The sequence below is a fragment of the Oryzias latipes genome, chromosome 21 (assembly GCF_002234675.1).
Source record: "Oryzias latipes chromosome 21, ASM223467v1".
Lineage (NCBI taxonomy): Eukaryota > Metazoa > Chordata > Actinopteri > Beloniformes > Adrianichthyidae > Oryzias > Oryzias latipes.
This window is the reverse complement of record NC_019879.2, coordinates 18,707,547-18,724,549: the sequence shown is the minus strand read 5'-3', so window position 1 is coordinate 18,724,549 and position 17,003 is coordinate 18,707,547. Positions and strand designations below refer to the sequence as shown.

The 17,003-nt window shown below is 37.0% G+C and overlaps 1 protein-coding gene across 1 annotated transcript in view; it reads left to right on the top strand.

The window, feature by feature from the left end:
• The window catches only part of erbb4 (erb-b2 receptor tyrosine kinase 4), a 298,636-nt gene that overhangs the window by 215,013 nt on the left and 66,620 nt on the right, over positions 1–17,003 (top strand). The window contains exons 11-14 of the mRNA XM_011489669.3: positions 358–448; positions 3,896–4,095; positions 11,935–12,067; positions 16,148–16,241. Coding sequence (XP_011487971.1) covers positions 358–448; positions 3,896–4,095; positions 11,935–12,067; positions 16,148–16,241 — 518 coding nt within the window. The remainder of the gene's footprint in view (positions 1–357; positions 449–3,895; positions 4,096–11,934; positions 12,068–16,147; positions 16,242–17,003) is intronic.

The window sequence follows — 17,003 nt, the reverse complement described above, 5'->3', positions numbered from 1 at the left end:
ACCACTAAATATTTTATACTTCTGAATCCATTATTGAAAATTCCAAATGAGCAGCAGCCATCCTTTCAGTTTTTCATTTACTTCTTTAAATGATTTAACAGAACAGAACGGAGGGGAAAAAAGAAAAATATTGGTATGCTGTCATGCACTTATTCCATTTTTAAAGTTGATATTACGCATGTCATGTACCAGATTGCTTCTTTAGCTTGGATTTGGTCAATATGGTTTTGGAATATTACGTTTGTCAGGAAAGAGGAGACTGTAGTCATGTTATATTTGTGTCATCTTTGAAATTAATATTCCTTCTTCCTAAACTGTACAGGTGACACAATTGTGCTTGTGTGTGTTTGGATTCAGGTTACCTTAACATCCAATCTTGGCCTGACAACATGACTGACCTGATTGTTTTCTCCAACCTGGCAACTATTGGAGGAAGAGCATTATACAGGTACGAGATAATACACCAGTTAACTGCTTAAATACAGGTTCTAAATATGTCTTAAATTAAACATATGAAAACTAAGCCTATAGATGAAGTAGAAACACTTTTGATGTAGCAGAAAAGATGTAAAGATTAAAAAACCAATAGAGTTTAGTCAAAGGTGTCAGAAAAAAATAGATACTGTGTACTTAAAACTTGGCTTCAAGATGCCAGATGCCTGACAGAGGTCACCAAACACACATATTCTGCTTCTGTACTCCAAAGGCACCTTAAACTTCTTTGTAATAATTCCATTTCTTGTCTTATAATCACATTTTGGATTGTTAAAAAAATGTGGTAATTTTAAATTTTGCTGCTTCAAACTTTTTAAATTTTCATGACATTTTGAATTTATAGAACTATTTGTAAAGATATATTTATTTTTTTGTTTTTAAGCGTGTCGCATAAAGTATTATCTCAAATAAACGATAAACTCTAAGGTAATTACAAAAACCTAAAAAAAGTAATTGCAAAGAGGATTCCAGTCAGCATGAATAAAGTCACATCAAAAGACAACGATAGAAGCGAACAAAAAAGGTGGGAGAAGAGACAGTTGCAATTGCAAGAAATTATAAATTAATAAAGTTTCAAGGCCTTTAATTAAAAATCTAAAAATATTTTAAACGTACCCATAGGCATACAGATTAAGTGTTTTTATATCAATTTAATATCTGGGTCACAAATGACAAATCTGTTTTGCAACATGCCAAAGAGTTTATTTTTAAGAATATCTTTAATACCAGGTTAAAATAAAACATGTGCAGCTGGAAAAAAAAGGTGTAAGACTCAGTTTTAGTGCCAAAATAAAGAAACTGAGGGAGACTTGTGGAAGCGTAAAAAACCTTCATGGAGTCTTTCCTTCGTGTTAGCTGTCAGTGTGTTGTAGCATAAACTCTCATTTGACAGTGGGATCCAAAAGAGGGTGTCAGTGTTACATTTATTCTGGCACATTTAATAGCAGTTCCATTGTATTCTTCCCCTCATAAAATAACGTTTCTTGTCAAATCTCCTTCCCCAGGAGATATATATTTTTTTTTTTTCTCAGCAGACAAGGCAGGTAAAACGGGTTTAAGGCATCAAACAGTTGAGGTCACTCGCTGAATCTGTCCAAAGCAGGTTTTCTACATCCAGAAACTCTGCCTTTTAGCTAAATTGTTACCATTAAAAACAATAGACTTTTAAAACTATTAAGTACGTTTTATTTTTTGACATTTACACGTTCTTTTCTCTCTTACATGCTTCTCCTTGTGCAAGAGTGCTCAAAAATGTGGCATTTACATAGAAAAAGCACGAGTGTTTACTTCTGAGGCACTGCATAATTTTGTGTGTGTGCAGGTTTACACCTGTAAGAATTTGTAAGCCAATTGCACCTGCCGGCTGATGGCAACATTGAGCTGCAGTACAAATTATAGCTTGGCGCTCAACTTTGCCATGTGCTTGATTTTACAAATCCTGTGTGTGATGGGTCTCACACACCACTAGCATGCTGTGGTATTTAAAATCCGTAAAAGGATAGAATGGAGGCAGGCGGCAAAAACAGGAAGGAGTTAGAAGTCAAGCTAAACGATTTTCTGAATAAAGTAAATGAGTTGTTGCTGCAGCCTATACTGGAGTTTAATGAACACGTGCTGCATAGAATTGGCTGATTGAAAGCAAAGAGCTTGAAACGCCACAAACCTCACACATGACACTGACATTAATATGCCTGCTTTGAGCTGAAAACACAGTGAAGGTCCATTAAGACAAACCCAGTGTATCCTAGTGTAATGTTGTAAGATCTAAATGCTGGCTGCATTTAGAGCAACTGGAAGGAAATGGTGATGCATGGTTCAGTTGCAACAAAAATTCTCTTGTGATGGTATGGAGTTGTGGTAGGGCAAAATGTTTAACCTCCTCTTTTTGAATACATATCTAGTTTCCACCTTTTTTTTCAACTAGATAGATCTGCCTGAGGCAAAGTGTTAATTGATTCAAATCGACTTATACCATTAAAACATTGTTTCAAAATGAGATAAATCAATAATTGATATTGGAAAATACCTTTTGGAACGATACACTATTTTACTGAAACGACCAAGTACCATCACAGCGGACAACTCACAGCAAAAACTGATCAAGCAATCATTACAGTTCAGTGTGTTTTAGACAATCGAAGAAACAGAAGAAAGTCTTGGTTTCTAAATAATTAAGAAATAATATTCTCAACTCCCTGGTCCTCTTTGATTATTGCCCTCAAAATCAATGGATTTACTTCATTTGTTGATACAAAACTGCAGTGATATGCAAATGCCCAACAAATCAGTCCATGCTTCTATTACTAAAGACATGAAATTCAGATGAACAGGATCCACAAAGTTTGTGTTGTTTTATTGACCACAAGAGTTCCTAGTTGATATTTGCATGGCACACAAACCTTGTTTTCAGTATTGGTGAAGCATGGCAAACCCTTACCAGGGTATCTGAATATTTATAAGCCCCACTCTGATCATCTTTTGATCTATCGCAAAAGTAATCCTAGTGGTCTATTAGTTAGGATTATGCCGGTTTTAGCCTAAATAAAGAACAAACAAACCCTGTGTTTTTCTCTAGGACATAGTTCTGCAGAGCGGCAGTAGTTCGTTAGAAATTTGCCTCTGAGTTGTGGGCAGGACTGTTGTCTTGGAGCAAGCCCCTCTCACCATTGCTAAAAGCTAAGAGCACTCGGTTTACGTGCTCTCCTGCTAGCTTAAAGCCCCCCCCCCCAGACCACCAACATATCATTACTAGTGCAAAAAAATGGTGGGTAATATCAGAGCCATCCATCTGTACAGTTTTGACCCAGATACCAGCTCAGACGAGGAAAACTTAGAAACATGGATTTAGTCGTCTGCAAGTGGATGATCATAGGGGAGTCAAACAGGGAGCTTGTGGCCCGACCCGGAATAAAGAAATACTTAGAATTGAAATTTTCAGCTCCATCATCAGAAAAATGAACCAACATGTTAAAAGTAAAAACCCAATTTTTATCGGAGTGTGTCTTTAAAATTCTTACTTCTACTTATGAACTAAACATCCCTACATCTGAATACCCAAGCAACTACCGGTCACTTTCATCTAGAAATGAATGTCTAAAGTCTTGTTCTTAAAATTCAAGGCTTTTTCTCAAGTTCTACAGTCAAAACATCTTTGAAAGTTAAAGAAATCCAAAAAAGAAAAATGAAAACGGTTCATAAAACTGTTAAATTCAGGGCTATGTTGACCTGAAACTGCAACTGCTGATGCAAAATTGATCAGATGATGATAACTGGGATTTAGGGGGAAAAGGAGGCCAAGACGTTATTTCCATAGTTATGAACTTAAAACTGTGTTACAATACACAGAACATGTATTCATTGACCTGTGGTCTCATGCCATCATGTGTTTTTCCTATTTCAGTGGCATTTCCCTGCTGGTGCTGAAACAACAAGGGATCTCCTCGTTCTTGCTTCAGTCACTAAAGGAGATCAGTGCAGGAAATGTGCACATTGCTGAGAACAAACAACTTTGTTATTACAACACTGTTAACTGGACAAGGCTGTTCCGATCTCCAAACCAAAAGGTTCTGGTCCGTAACAACCGAAACCCACTGGAATGCGGTAAGTCGATGGAAAAAAAAAAATAAAGGATGACAAATGTTTTCCAAACCTCACTTGAACCCTTGGCTTTGTAAAACATTAAAAATTGTGTTAATCATACAAATTCATGTGTATTTAAGTATTTTAAAGAGTGGAACTACATTCAAGGAAAAATATCAATTGTATTTATGAAAATAGAAGATTTAAAGGAATATTTTACCTTTGCTTTGCTTAAAATGTAAAATAAAGGTAATGTAGTGATTTTAAGAAAAGGTCAACAGGTCAAATTTAATGGACAGAGAAAAGTGCTTTGGGTAAAAGAACATCCATGCTGTGTTTGCAGTTGCAAAGTCTGTATATGTATATAAGCAAAGGCCTGACGGAGCCCAAAGGTGATATGAAAATCACCTCAACACTGTGAGGGGTTTGGGCTGCAAAGTTTTAGCCTATTTTTGAAACCCTCTCCAATTATTTATTCAGTTTAACTAAAACAAATCATGGGGGGAGCCGGTTTAGCTCGTGCTGGTTTGCGGCGCCTTCCATCCGTGAAACCAGGGTTCGACTCCAGGCTGCTCCCTGTTCCCTTCTCTACCCCCGTGCCGGTTCCAAGCCCGGTTTGAGAAGGTTGCGTCAGGAAGGGCATCCGGCGTAAAACATTGCCAAGTTTGCCATGCGACTTGTTCGCTGTGGCGACCCCTGATGGGAGAAGCCGAAAGAGGAAGGAAAGGAACTAAAACAAATCATGATGATATTACTGCAATCACAGCGGTTTAGTTACTCAGCTCAAAGAATTGAGAAAGCAACTAAGATTTTCAGAGATGACAGATAAACCAAGTCCATCTGGCTACATTTTTCTTTACTTGGATGGAATCAATTTTAATGAATGAGAACCTGCACAGATAAATACTTAAAAAATGCCAATGGAAGTTTTTGCATCAGTAATTGGATGTCAAGTTTAGGTTAATGAGTTAGGGTTCATAAAAAAAAAAATAGGCACACTACTAGGGATGTAACGATTAATCAAACTAATCGACAAATTAATTTATATCCCGACAATCAAACCAGATCAATCTGTCTGAGGGAAGTTGTTGAGTCAAATCGAATTGACCAATACCATTAAAAAAAAAAAAATGAAATGATACAGAGATATTGGAAAATACCATTTGGATTGACTACATCTGGTCATTGATTATTAAAAACAAATTATACTAAAAAAAATCTTTGATTGTGTCAGCACACACCTGCATGTGTCATCTGTTCATTTAACATTGCACTTCCCCTTTCTGAATGCTTAAGATCTGATTGTTTTTCTTCATTTGCTGCCCAGTAAAACCCGATTTGATGTAATTTCATTTTTTACAGTGAAGCGCATTAATGAGGAAAGATTTGCATTATTGAGTTGGCCCCCTTTTTGCTGTTCACCGTGCTCCTGTCTTGGCAGCTCCTAGTGTTGAGCATAAAAACACTCATACACACTAGTGCACCGACTTTCCCTTGTGACTTTGAAGATTAGAGGGTTATTCATGATTCACATCCTTGACATGGTTTTATATGTGTGCAGAGCAGTGTCTAAAAAAAGACTCAAAATACGAGGATGTGGAGTAATCACACTGCAAAAGTATGTGCATAACTTTATAAAATATATATAACAATGTGAAAAATACAAAGATTGCAATTTGACAAAGTACACACACATATATATTAAATATTTCAAAAAGTAAAAAACTTTTAGTAAATTTATATATTTTTTTTAGTTTTGGAGTGTATGGACTAAAGCCGGAATTTTGTTTATGATCTACTCTTAAAGTGACGTACACTTCAGGCAAAAACAGGCTAAACGGTCATTCCTAAATGGACTTTTAGCATAAGGTGTTCACACTGGAGTGCCGCTACCTGAGGTAGCACATGGTAGCATGGTGGGAAATGTCGAACTTTCCAATCTTGCTCTGGACACAAACCATTAATGTACATTTTTCCTTCGTGATCACTTTTCAAACGATTGGCACTTCCAAAAATGACACAACCCATAGGCCAACACTAAATCTGAGTTTCTTGATTGGTCAAAGTTTAACTGGTTTAACTTTTGACCTATGTTCAATGTCCATGGCTTTTGTACGTGGCTTCCGGAAACGGACTTAAAACCTTGCATAGTGATGCGTGACTGAGAGTATTAAATGCAGAAGTCCAAAACACACATATACGTGCATTTACCGGTACTTAGACTTTTTATTAGATGTGGTTGCTTAAAGGCAGATTTCTGAGCCCTGAGTGAATGTAAGTAATGTAATGTTACCTGGGAACATAGACATTTTAGATCTTTCGAATAGTTCAGAATCTCACCCAAGTGACCAAGATTCTGTCTAGGTTGCATCATTTGACCCATGGAGCACATTTTTTCGTTCACAACATAGACTTGGTAGACTTAAATGGTTCAGCTCAAGATCTTTTCAAAGGGACCCACTGCTTTTCATCATTTAATTTTTTGGTTGTTTAGTTTATCCAATCTCTATGATGCAGTTTTGTTGTTGTTCCACTGGCCGTTTCTTAGCCAAACCTTTGACCTGAAAGCTCTTTATAGAGAAGTGTTGGGTACACAGAGCCGAAATTTCCACGTTACAATTCGATATCAGTGGCCTCTATCAAAGTTTTGACTTCTCATCATTAGAAACATTCCACCGCTCTAGAGGCCGTCCATTTCTGACCATTTCCATTTGGAGATTTGTTTGGATGACAGGATCTGTATAGAATCATCTCCCTAAAATTAGTCGCCGTCACTGAAGAATCTCAGAAAGCAAACAAAGACATTGTTTTACTTTACTTTGGTAGAGTATTCTGTGAACCTGAGTGGAGGGTCACTGATGTGGACATGTCCTCAAAATATTGTTTCCCCCTTTCAATACAAAGCCAAATTTCTACATTGCATAATTTTATCATTCTTCTTATCATAGTGTGTATGTGTGTGTGTGTTGTAAGGGGGGGGGGTAGTGGCATTGTGTGGGTGTTAAACAAAATATTTGTATAATCTCTTGTTTTGTTTTTAAAATTTGATTATGTTTCTATGTAAAGCACTTTGAGAAGCATGACATCACAAGGTCTCTTTGAAACTTTATTCTTGTTGTAGCAGATTTTTTTAAATGTGATTTTCAGAAAGCAATTTATGGTTGCAATATTTTTCTCGTTACCGTGTTTTCACGACTATGGGGCACACTTAAATCTTGAATTTTTCTCCAAAATGTACGGAGCACCCTATGGTGCGATGCGCCTAATATTTTGTTGTTTGACTTTGGTGGAGAGAACAGCATGAGAATGGTAAGGAGAGAAATGAGGAAGTGAAAGAAGACAGACAAATAGTACAAAAAAGTGCGGGAATGAGGATTATGCAGAAAATCGTTTTGGCCACCCTGAAAATGCCACCTGCAAAGACACACGCTTATTAAGAACAGTTTAAACTGTAAGCTATCAGCTACACGGAGGAACATGGGAATCCAGCTGCTGTGAGAGAATTCAAGATTAATAAATCCATGGTTCGCAAGTGGAGGAAGCTGGAAAAAGAACTCTGACATGTCAAAAAGACGCCTACCCGCCTCTCCAGATCCTGCGGCCATGGTAGGTGCCACCCAAGCAACCAAGAGGGTTCCCGCAACCAGGCCCCAGAGAAGGAGTGATCCCAGCCCCAGGTGCAGATGGGCAGTCCCCCCAATCATCGTTCTTTAAGGCATCAGTACATACCCCAAACCGTTGAACAGCCATCATCTTTCTAAGGAATATTTATTCAAAGTCGGTCTTTCTGTTATCCTTCTTTCAGTGAAGCAGTTATCATAATCGCCATCATAGTCTTTTCTTCCATCTCCCACATGACTATACCCTTCTTTTTTTTTGAGCCATTTCAGATGCATTTGATATATGCTTTTGAACTGGCTGCTCAGATAATGCTATTACTTCAGTATCTATTCTCTCATCCACTCCTCATTTCTCTCACATCGTTAGTTTACCTGTGGTGCTGGGATCCCAACAGGGTCGGTTTTATCTCTTATGAGAGGCAGAGCTTTCATCTTCTGCTTTCAGACTTGAGTTCTGCCTTTCTTTGTGCATCTGCATCCTTTTGTCAGAATGTATGCTCCAAGCATTCTGAATGGAGACTCAGATGACGCTAAAACACTGCCTGTGGCTTACATGTGGCCGGAAGGGCAAACACAGCAGGAGTTTCTTTACAGCATTTGTCGTAAGCTATAGAAGGTAGAGAGAATTTAATTTGAAATGCAAACAAATTGATTTAGTTTTTTTAAAAGAAAGAAAAGTCAAATTGAAGAAGATGCATTTTACATTGGGGAGCAAGGGAGACAGATGGCAATGTCTAGATGGGAATTATGGAAGGTCTTTAAGTAGTTATTTAATGACAGGCTCTAAATTCATCCTAATCACCTGTAGTCCACACAGCCTCAGCTGTCTAACTATTAGGTTCTTCTTGGGGCGGCAGTGGCTCAGGAGGTTGAGCGGGTCGTCCAAGATTGAAGGGTCGGCGGTTCGATCCCCCGCTCCCCCCGTGTCCTTGGGAAAGACACTTCACCCTCTCTGCCTCCAGTGTGGCTCCACTGGTGTGTGAATGTCCCGGTGATGGTCAGAGGAACCGTAGGCGCGAATTGGCAGCCACACCTCTGTCATCACCAAGTACATGAGGAGTGAATGAATAATGGACACATTGTAAGCGGTTTGAGCAACTGGAAAAGCGCATTGTTATTATTATTATTCAACGGCCCAAAGCGATTTACAGTCACAGTCTCATTCACCTATTACCATACTGATGGCGGCTTCGCTGCTATCACTGCAAACACTGGCGCCAACTTTCCACCGGAGGCAAGGTGGGCTTCAGTATCTTGCCCAAGGACACTTTGACACATAGGCGGGCAAGGCGGGAATCGAACCTGCAATCTTCCGGTCAGAAGCACCCTGCCTATATATCATAGTAGATATTTATATTATATATTCAAGATAACATATAATGTAGTGTGGATTCATGAGCAAAAAATGAATGAATGAATGAACTCTTAAATGCCTCCATGTTCATTTTACAATGACAATAAAAATCTTTGAATCTTTTCTCTGACTTTAGGTATTCCATTACAATGAGTTTGTAGTAGGTTTAGGGGATGTCATCTGGACTTGGTTTTAATGTCAGAAGACGTTTCACCTCTTATCCAAGAGGCTTTGTCAATTGACAGTCATGACCGAAATTTTAATTGTAATTTGTTACATTCCTCCATTACTGACAAAAGTGATAAAATTACAGTAATTTGTTACTTTGTAATTAGTTACCCCCAACATTGTCTGTATATCCTAAATTGTTGAATTAAAAACTTTATTAAATATTGTTATTCTTATAATTTGTTATTTCTTCAATCTTCCTTTGAATAAATATATACAGTGGTGGACAAAATTGTTGGTACCCCTCAGTTAAAGAAAGAAAGTCCACAATGCTCACTGAAATGACTTGAAACGGTCAAAATTAACAATAAATTTAAATTTATTGAAAATCAAATAATCAAAATCAGCCATTACTTTTGAGTTGTTGATTAACAGAAGTGTTTCAAAAAACAAACTAATGAAATATGACTGGACATAAATTATGGTATCTCCATAAAAGACTGAGAACTAATTGCCCAGGGGGTCTTGATGAACTCAGGTATGTCCTTTAATTGACATCACAGCTGTTTTCAAACCCATAGTCAGTCAGTCTGCCTATTTAAAGGGAGACAAATAGTCATGTTGCTGTTTGGTGAAAAGGTGTGTACCACACTGAACATGGACAACAGAAAGCGAAAGAGAGAATTGTCCCAGGACATTAGAAACTAAATTATAGACAAACATCGTAAAGGTAAAGGCTATAAAACCATCTCTAAGCAGCTTGAAGTTCCTGTGACGACAGTGGCACATATTATTCAGAAGTTTAAGACCCACGGGACAGTAGCCAACCTCCCTGGAGATGGCGGGAAGAGGAAAATTGATGACAAATGGAGGAGACGGATAGTTGGAACTGTTTTCCAAAGAGCCCAGAACAACCTCCAAAGACATTAAAGGTGAACTCCTAGATCAAGGTACATCAGTGTCAGATTACACCATTCATCGTTGTTTGAGCCAGAGTGGACTTCATGGGAGACGACCAAGGAGGACACCACTGTTGAAAGGAAATCATAAAAAAGCCAGAGTGGAATTTTACAAAAAAGCATGTTGACAAGCCACAAAGCTTCTGGGAAAATGTCCTTTGAACAGATGAGACAAAACTGGAGCTTTTTGGTAAGGCACATCAGCTCTATGTTCGTAGACTCAAAAATGAAGCATACGACGAAAAGAACACTGTCCCTACTGTGAAACATGGAGGAGGCTCTGTTCTGTTTTGGGGCTGGTTTGCTGCATCTGGCACAGGGTGTCTTGAATTTGTGCAAGGTAAAATGAAATCTCAAGATTATCAAGACATTCTGGATAGAAATGTGCTGCCTAGTGTTAGAAAGTTTGGTCTCAGTCGCAGGTCATGGGTCTTCCAACAGGACAACGATCCAAAACACACAGCCAAAAAAACCCAAGAATGGCTAAGAGAAAAGCGTTGGACTATTCTGAAGTGGCCTTCTATGAGCCCAGATCTGAATCCCATTGAACATCTGTGGAAGGAGCTGAGACATGCCATCTGGAGAAGATACCCGTCAAACCTGAGACAACTGGAGCAGTTTGCTCATGAGGAGTGGGCCAAAATACCTGTGGACAGGTGCAAAAGACTCATTGACAAATACAAAAATTGTTTAATTGCAGTGATTGCCTCAAAACGTTGTGCAACAAAATATTAAGTTATGGGTACGATCATTTTTGTCCACCCATATTTCATTAGTTTGTTTTTTTAAATAATTCTGTCAATCAACATCTCAAAAGTAATGTGTAATGTGTATATGTATATGTATATATATATATATATATATATATATATATATATATATATATATATATATATATATATATATATATATATGTGTATATATATATATGTATATAGAGATATTCCTTTGAATAAAATAAAGGGGTGCCACACCACCAAATCTAAGTCCCTGATTGGTCAAAGTTCAGCTGGTTTAAAAGCCAATGGCTACGCCTTTTATTACAGACAGCTTTCAAACTGACTTAAAATCTTGCACAGAAACATTTGAATGGTGTAGCCCAAAACTCGCATATACATTTGTTTACATAGGCTTGTCATTGGAAGTGGTCGCTTGAATTACAATGGCAATTTATAAAGAAACACAACACATACCACAGCACTGCATTTGCAAAAACTTCACTAAAATAGCAATTAAACACATAAAAATTAATTTCTTCTGGTATCATTCTAATTTTATTAGATTTAATGTATAATTTGAAAAATCCTACAAGGTTTTACCACCTTTTTTTAGCCATCCGTTGAATTATTCTATATTTTATTTTTTGGCCATAAACACAACTGCCTTTTGCTGCTTTCTACTGTTCTGTAATTATTTTCAATTGAATTTAGTTTATTTATGAAGCACCAGTTCACGACAGAGGTAGTCTCAAGGCGCCACACAAAAGGCAGGAAACATGCACAACATTAAACATCATCACAATTACTCTTTGATTTATTCTTTAATAGCTAAAAAAAGCTGAAAATAGCTATTTAAAAATGCAAATTTGCTACTATGCACTGTGACTTGTGTTTTTTACGAGGGATTACAGGACTTTGCCTATTCTTATCATTATTTTGTTACAATATAAAAGACCTTTAGAGACTTTTTTCTTTCTATGCATGTACAGTGTGCTTAATTCAATTCTTCTCTTTCCTTTGCTCACATGTGTTTTGAGCAGCAAGGGGTCACATGGTCTGTGACCCGCTATGCTCAGACGATGGCTGTTGGGGTTCCGGCCCAGACCAGTGCCTGTCCTGCAAGTTCTTCAGTCGTGGACGATCTTGCATTAAAAGCTGCAACCTTTATCAAGGGTAAGTGAGTATGGACCGACACTCTTTTGCATTTTGGCTATAAGATAGGTTAAATAACTTTAATAAACAGGCCTACTTTGTGTTTGTGAATGTCTGTTCGATGGTTCTTTGATCCCTATTATTTGTACCCAAATGTAGGAAAAAACTTTTAAAAATAATTAAGCATTGACTTATCCATTTTCATTATTTGCAGCTTTGATCAAAAAGTAAAAGAATTCAAATGGAATGGTGCAGTGCAAATTTAAATCTAAATAATGAAAAAAAATTGTTTGATCTAGAAAATAACAAGATCAAAGATTTAAATATTTGATCACTATATTTAAAAGAGCCTTTCATCAGTCATTCAACTGGTCCCTGGTTCAATACAAAGAATTACGTTTGTATATTTTGTAAATCTTCATAAAAATATTCCATAGTTTTAAAAGTAGCAAAAAATGCTAACTGACCTTATAATGCAGTTTTAGAGTGAAAGTCGTTTTTAACTAAATTTTCAATGTTGTAAAATATTAAAATGATATGAAGAAACAGGTGTATGACAAAAGGCACTGGTCCAGTCTACAGCATAGATGCCAGAATTTTTTTGTTGTGTGCGAGTTGAAAAATTACAAGGGCTTTGTTGTTTTATAGCAGTTCAAAAATCCCAGAGGGCTGATGTCCTTCTCGTTTTCAGACACTGCCTTGCCCAAAATGCTGCAGATTACCTTGAACAGGTTTGTTTTTATGAGAGGAAACCAGAAAGAAAACAAGTAGAATGCCACTGATCGAGGACTAGTTTGTGTATTCTATGCTACGTTCACACACAATGTGCTTCGAATTACAAATTTGCATAGGCCCCCTCTAAGTCCTATAAGTAGTCACACTCCTAGGTCTGTGAAATGTGTTCTCCACATTTGACCCATCCCCTGGAGGAGCGGGGAGCTGCAATCCAACCCAACCCCTTAATGCAGAGTTACAAGCAGGGGGCCATTGGATCACATTTTTAGTCTTTGGTATGACTTGACCAGGATTTGAACTCATGACCTTCCAGTATCAGGGCAGACACTCTACCACAAGGCTACTATTTAAATGTGTGAAGAGATTGTTGCTCAACGGCTGTCAAATAATGTGTTCATGAACATGTCGTGCTTCCCAAATTGCAACAGGATGCTCAAATCAAATGGGCGCATCTGCTGTGCAAATCATGTTCGGTGTGAACGCAGCATGAGAAACCCACAAACTTAGTGCTACTCCCATTGGATTTTCACATTATTACACATACATTTTAGGAGTGGCTGAATGAGATAACAGACAGAAACATCTCATTTTAGGAATTATTTGTGAGAATTACAACAGTCAACAACATTCAGGCATTGAAAGGGAGTCTTTAGAAATTCCTTTGCAAATTGTAGCCTAATCCAACTTAATCTGTGTAATTTTTAAACAGATCTTTTTGCAATTTTTTATTTTGGAATTCATCACAAAAATGTGTTTTGACTGGTGTTGAAAGTAAAGAGGATTTAATGTTTTTAAGATCAGTCGAAGGTTTTCAGATAGTTTTCAAGTTTAGTTGGAATTGAAGAGAAACACAAGAGTTTAAAAAACTTTTTTTTAAAAAGTTGTCTCTGCTGAGTCTTTCATCAATATAAGTCTCTTGATGCTTCTGCTACTGTATTTCCCTCTATAAGGTGAGAATAGCTGCTTATAGACTTTAAAAGTAATGTTTGAGTTCTTTCTTTGTTTCCTCCTCAAGCTTTTTTTATTCCCCCTTCGGGGTCCCTCTGTTCTCAATTTCCTCTCTAAAGCTGGATGATGTGGTTTGGTAGCTGCGTTGGACAGAAGTTAGGAGGACCTGAAGTTGGGGCCTGCGTGTCACAGTCACTGCTTGCGCACGGGGCCACGCCCTGCCTACCTGTTCACCTGCACGTCATCAACACTCGCAGCACAGTTCCACCACCAAATTTGAGATTTTTACAATTCAATCTTTTTATTTGGAAATAAGTCTTGTGAAATTTTATACAGTGTGTACTGATCTTGGTCTGATTAGTGTGTGTTTGGAATTTTTCGATATTTTTAAGACCCACTATAATGAATTTTGTGTTTTTAATGTTTTTAACATGTTATAGTAGCATTTTTCTGTTGATGGAGGACATAAATTAAGAAAATTAAGCTTAAATTTGCGTTTCTGAGTATTTCTTTATTCAAATTGGTATAGATCAGAAGTAGACAAAAAAAAGAAGTTTAAAAAAGGTCACAGTGGCGATGTAGAAAATACAATCAGCAGATCAAAAGCTCCCTGCTCCACTCCATTCTGATGTATTCACTTGTAGACAAATAGATCCATGTACGTCTTTGTTTTCCTCGTCCGAGCTGGCGTCAGACTCAAAACTGTACGGCTGGACAGCTCCAATATTACCCGTCATTTTTGTTGCACCTGTAATACAGGTTGGGGCATGATTTTGGCTAAAAACTGCATGTTCAGAAATAAAAGAAGATTGTGAATGCTTAATAGATGAAAGATAATCGAAGTGGGTCTTTAAGTAGTATCACATGGTAAGATTGTATCAAAGAGTGTGGAGGAAATGTTAAATTATAATTTTATTTATTTTTTTTTATTCTAGTCAGCCATCAGGCAATCAAATCCTGGTAACAAGAAGCTCACCCAGGGATTTGTCAGTTCTTAAAACTACTTCTTCCTTGTCACTGGAAAACTGCCACACATGCAGGCTTAACTTCATATATATAGCACAGGATTTTAACCGATTTTTGTCTCACTACCACTTTTTCTAAAGCCCAGCAACGGCACCTTTTATCCAAAGTAAAAGGGGAATTTAGCTTTTTTTTTCTGATTAACTCATGATAAGATTTGAAATAAATAAGACAAACAGTACCTGACTGAGCTTTATATGTAATGTGTATACCATTGAGTTTAAGCATATTATTTGTAGAAAAAAAATACATACAGGAAAAAATTATGGAGTCTGTAGACCCTGCTGGTCTCATCAATATCTTCCATTTACACCACAGCTTATTATTTCAACCAGCTCACATACTGACAAAGCCTTACCTTCCTTGCCCCTTTGAAGGTTTTGTGAAGGCCAGATGAAGCATAATTAATACTAATTTGATTTATTTCCCAATGGGATTGAAGTTGTGTTTTCTTTTCTCTTTATTGCTGCTGTTTCTCCCTCCTGACCGAAAGACTCAAATTCCAAATCAATCTTCAGTCTCGTTCAGTAACAAAAGCAAACGGCCAACTCAGACGGAATGTAGTCAGATGTAATGAATTTTTGAGTCCATTTTAGTGTTTCACTGTTATAAACAGATTGCAGAAAATGTAATGATGCAGCACTTGGATTAATTGATTTTTAGGAAAAAAAATAATAAATAAAAATACTACACAGCACAGTTGAGTCAAACCCACGAGTTATAAATCCTCTTTCATTCTAAAACCTTTGATCTCTTATGTTTGCCCTGAATGGATTTAGAAATTGAGTGAAAAAAGGTTATTTACAGACTATTTGGGGTCATGAAAAGAGCTGTTATTTTGGAAAATGTTCATAATAAAAAACAAGGGTGAAATTGGCATTTTGATATAAAGACTTTTTTACTTGTATAAAAATAACAGAATAACCCACATTTCAGTGACAAATCTCTGTTTTCCAAATCAATTTCATGTATAGCATTTTAGGACTTTAAAAAATAACTGATTTGAAAAATACCAGTTGCTCTTAATAACTTCTGGTGCGTGTTACTGCAACAACTTCGCCTGTAAAACTTGACGGGGTGCTAAATCTGAAGCAGGTTTACAGTTAAAATTACTCATTACAACATTTTGCTTTCACAGACACAGAAACCTAAATAGGCTTTTTTCCTTTCACAATCTCTTTGTTTGGGCACAGGCTGGTATAAATTAAAATGTCAGCCATTCCTCCTGATATCCTCATAATATTGGAATTACTGCCAGATCCCCACTAATCTTTTTTCACACCTATAACTCCAGTACAGAGGCAGATTTTATTAAAAGGTCTGACTTCGTAAACGTATGATATGCTACATTCATGAAAGTTTTCTTCTCTCTATGCCTTTGTAACTTTTTCTCAGGGAGATTCGAGAGTATGCCAACGGGTCAGTGTGTGTGGAGTGCGATTCCCAATGTGAACAAGGAGACGACAACACTTTGACTTGTCATGGCTCGGTAAGCTTCTTCCAATGCACATGAGTAAAAGAAACTGTGGCAGGAAGGCTAACATGCATTTCCTATGTGTTCAGATAGCAAGGTGGGGATTTGAGCAGTTTTGGTTTAAGTATGAGTAGAAGTTCTAATAGAAACATAAACAATAAAAAAACATAAATTCTACATAATAAACATAATTTAAAGTCTAGAGGGATTAGATTAGTCACCTGACTATGTTTGCATTAGGATTTGCTTTTGCAGATGTTTTCTTTTGTATTTTAGCTTAGTCAAAATACTACACAGTGTGAGAATACTGATAAAAACAAGCTTTTTAAAAGAACGAGGCATTTTACTATTGGTGTTGTAGATGTAATGATTAGAAAGTTAAGATCAATAAGATCAGCATTTTCCTATCTGAAAATTAGTTTGGCCTTTCAAGTCAGTTAATGTGCATTTAAACATTCAAGTATTTTTCTTTAATCTCATTTCCTGACAGTACAACATAATGATGATGAGTTAAGAAATGAGAACATCGCACAGTTGGCTAGTGAGACACAAAGCAGGCAGGTGATTACACACAAGCAGAGACTGATGCGCACAGATTGAAAAAAGGTGGTTCATCTTTAAACACTTGTTAAGACACAACAAAAGACAAAAACAATGATGTGAGACGATGTGATGTCCATAAAGCAAAGATTGGTAGAGTAGGTTTCTTTAATAATCTAGTTCTCAGACATTAACAAGCATGAAAATGTTTATAAGCCTTTATAGGACATTCATTAT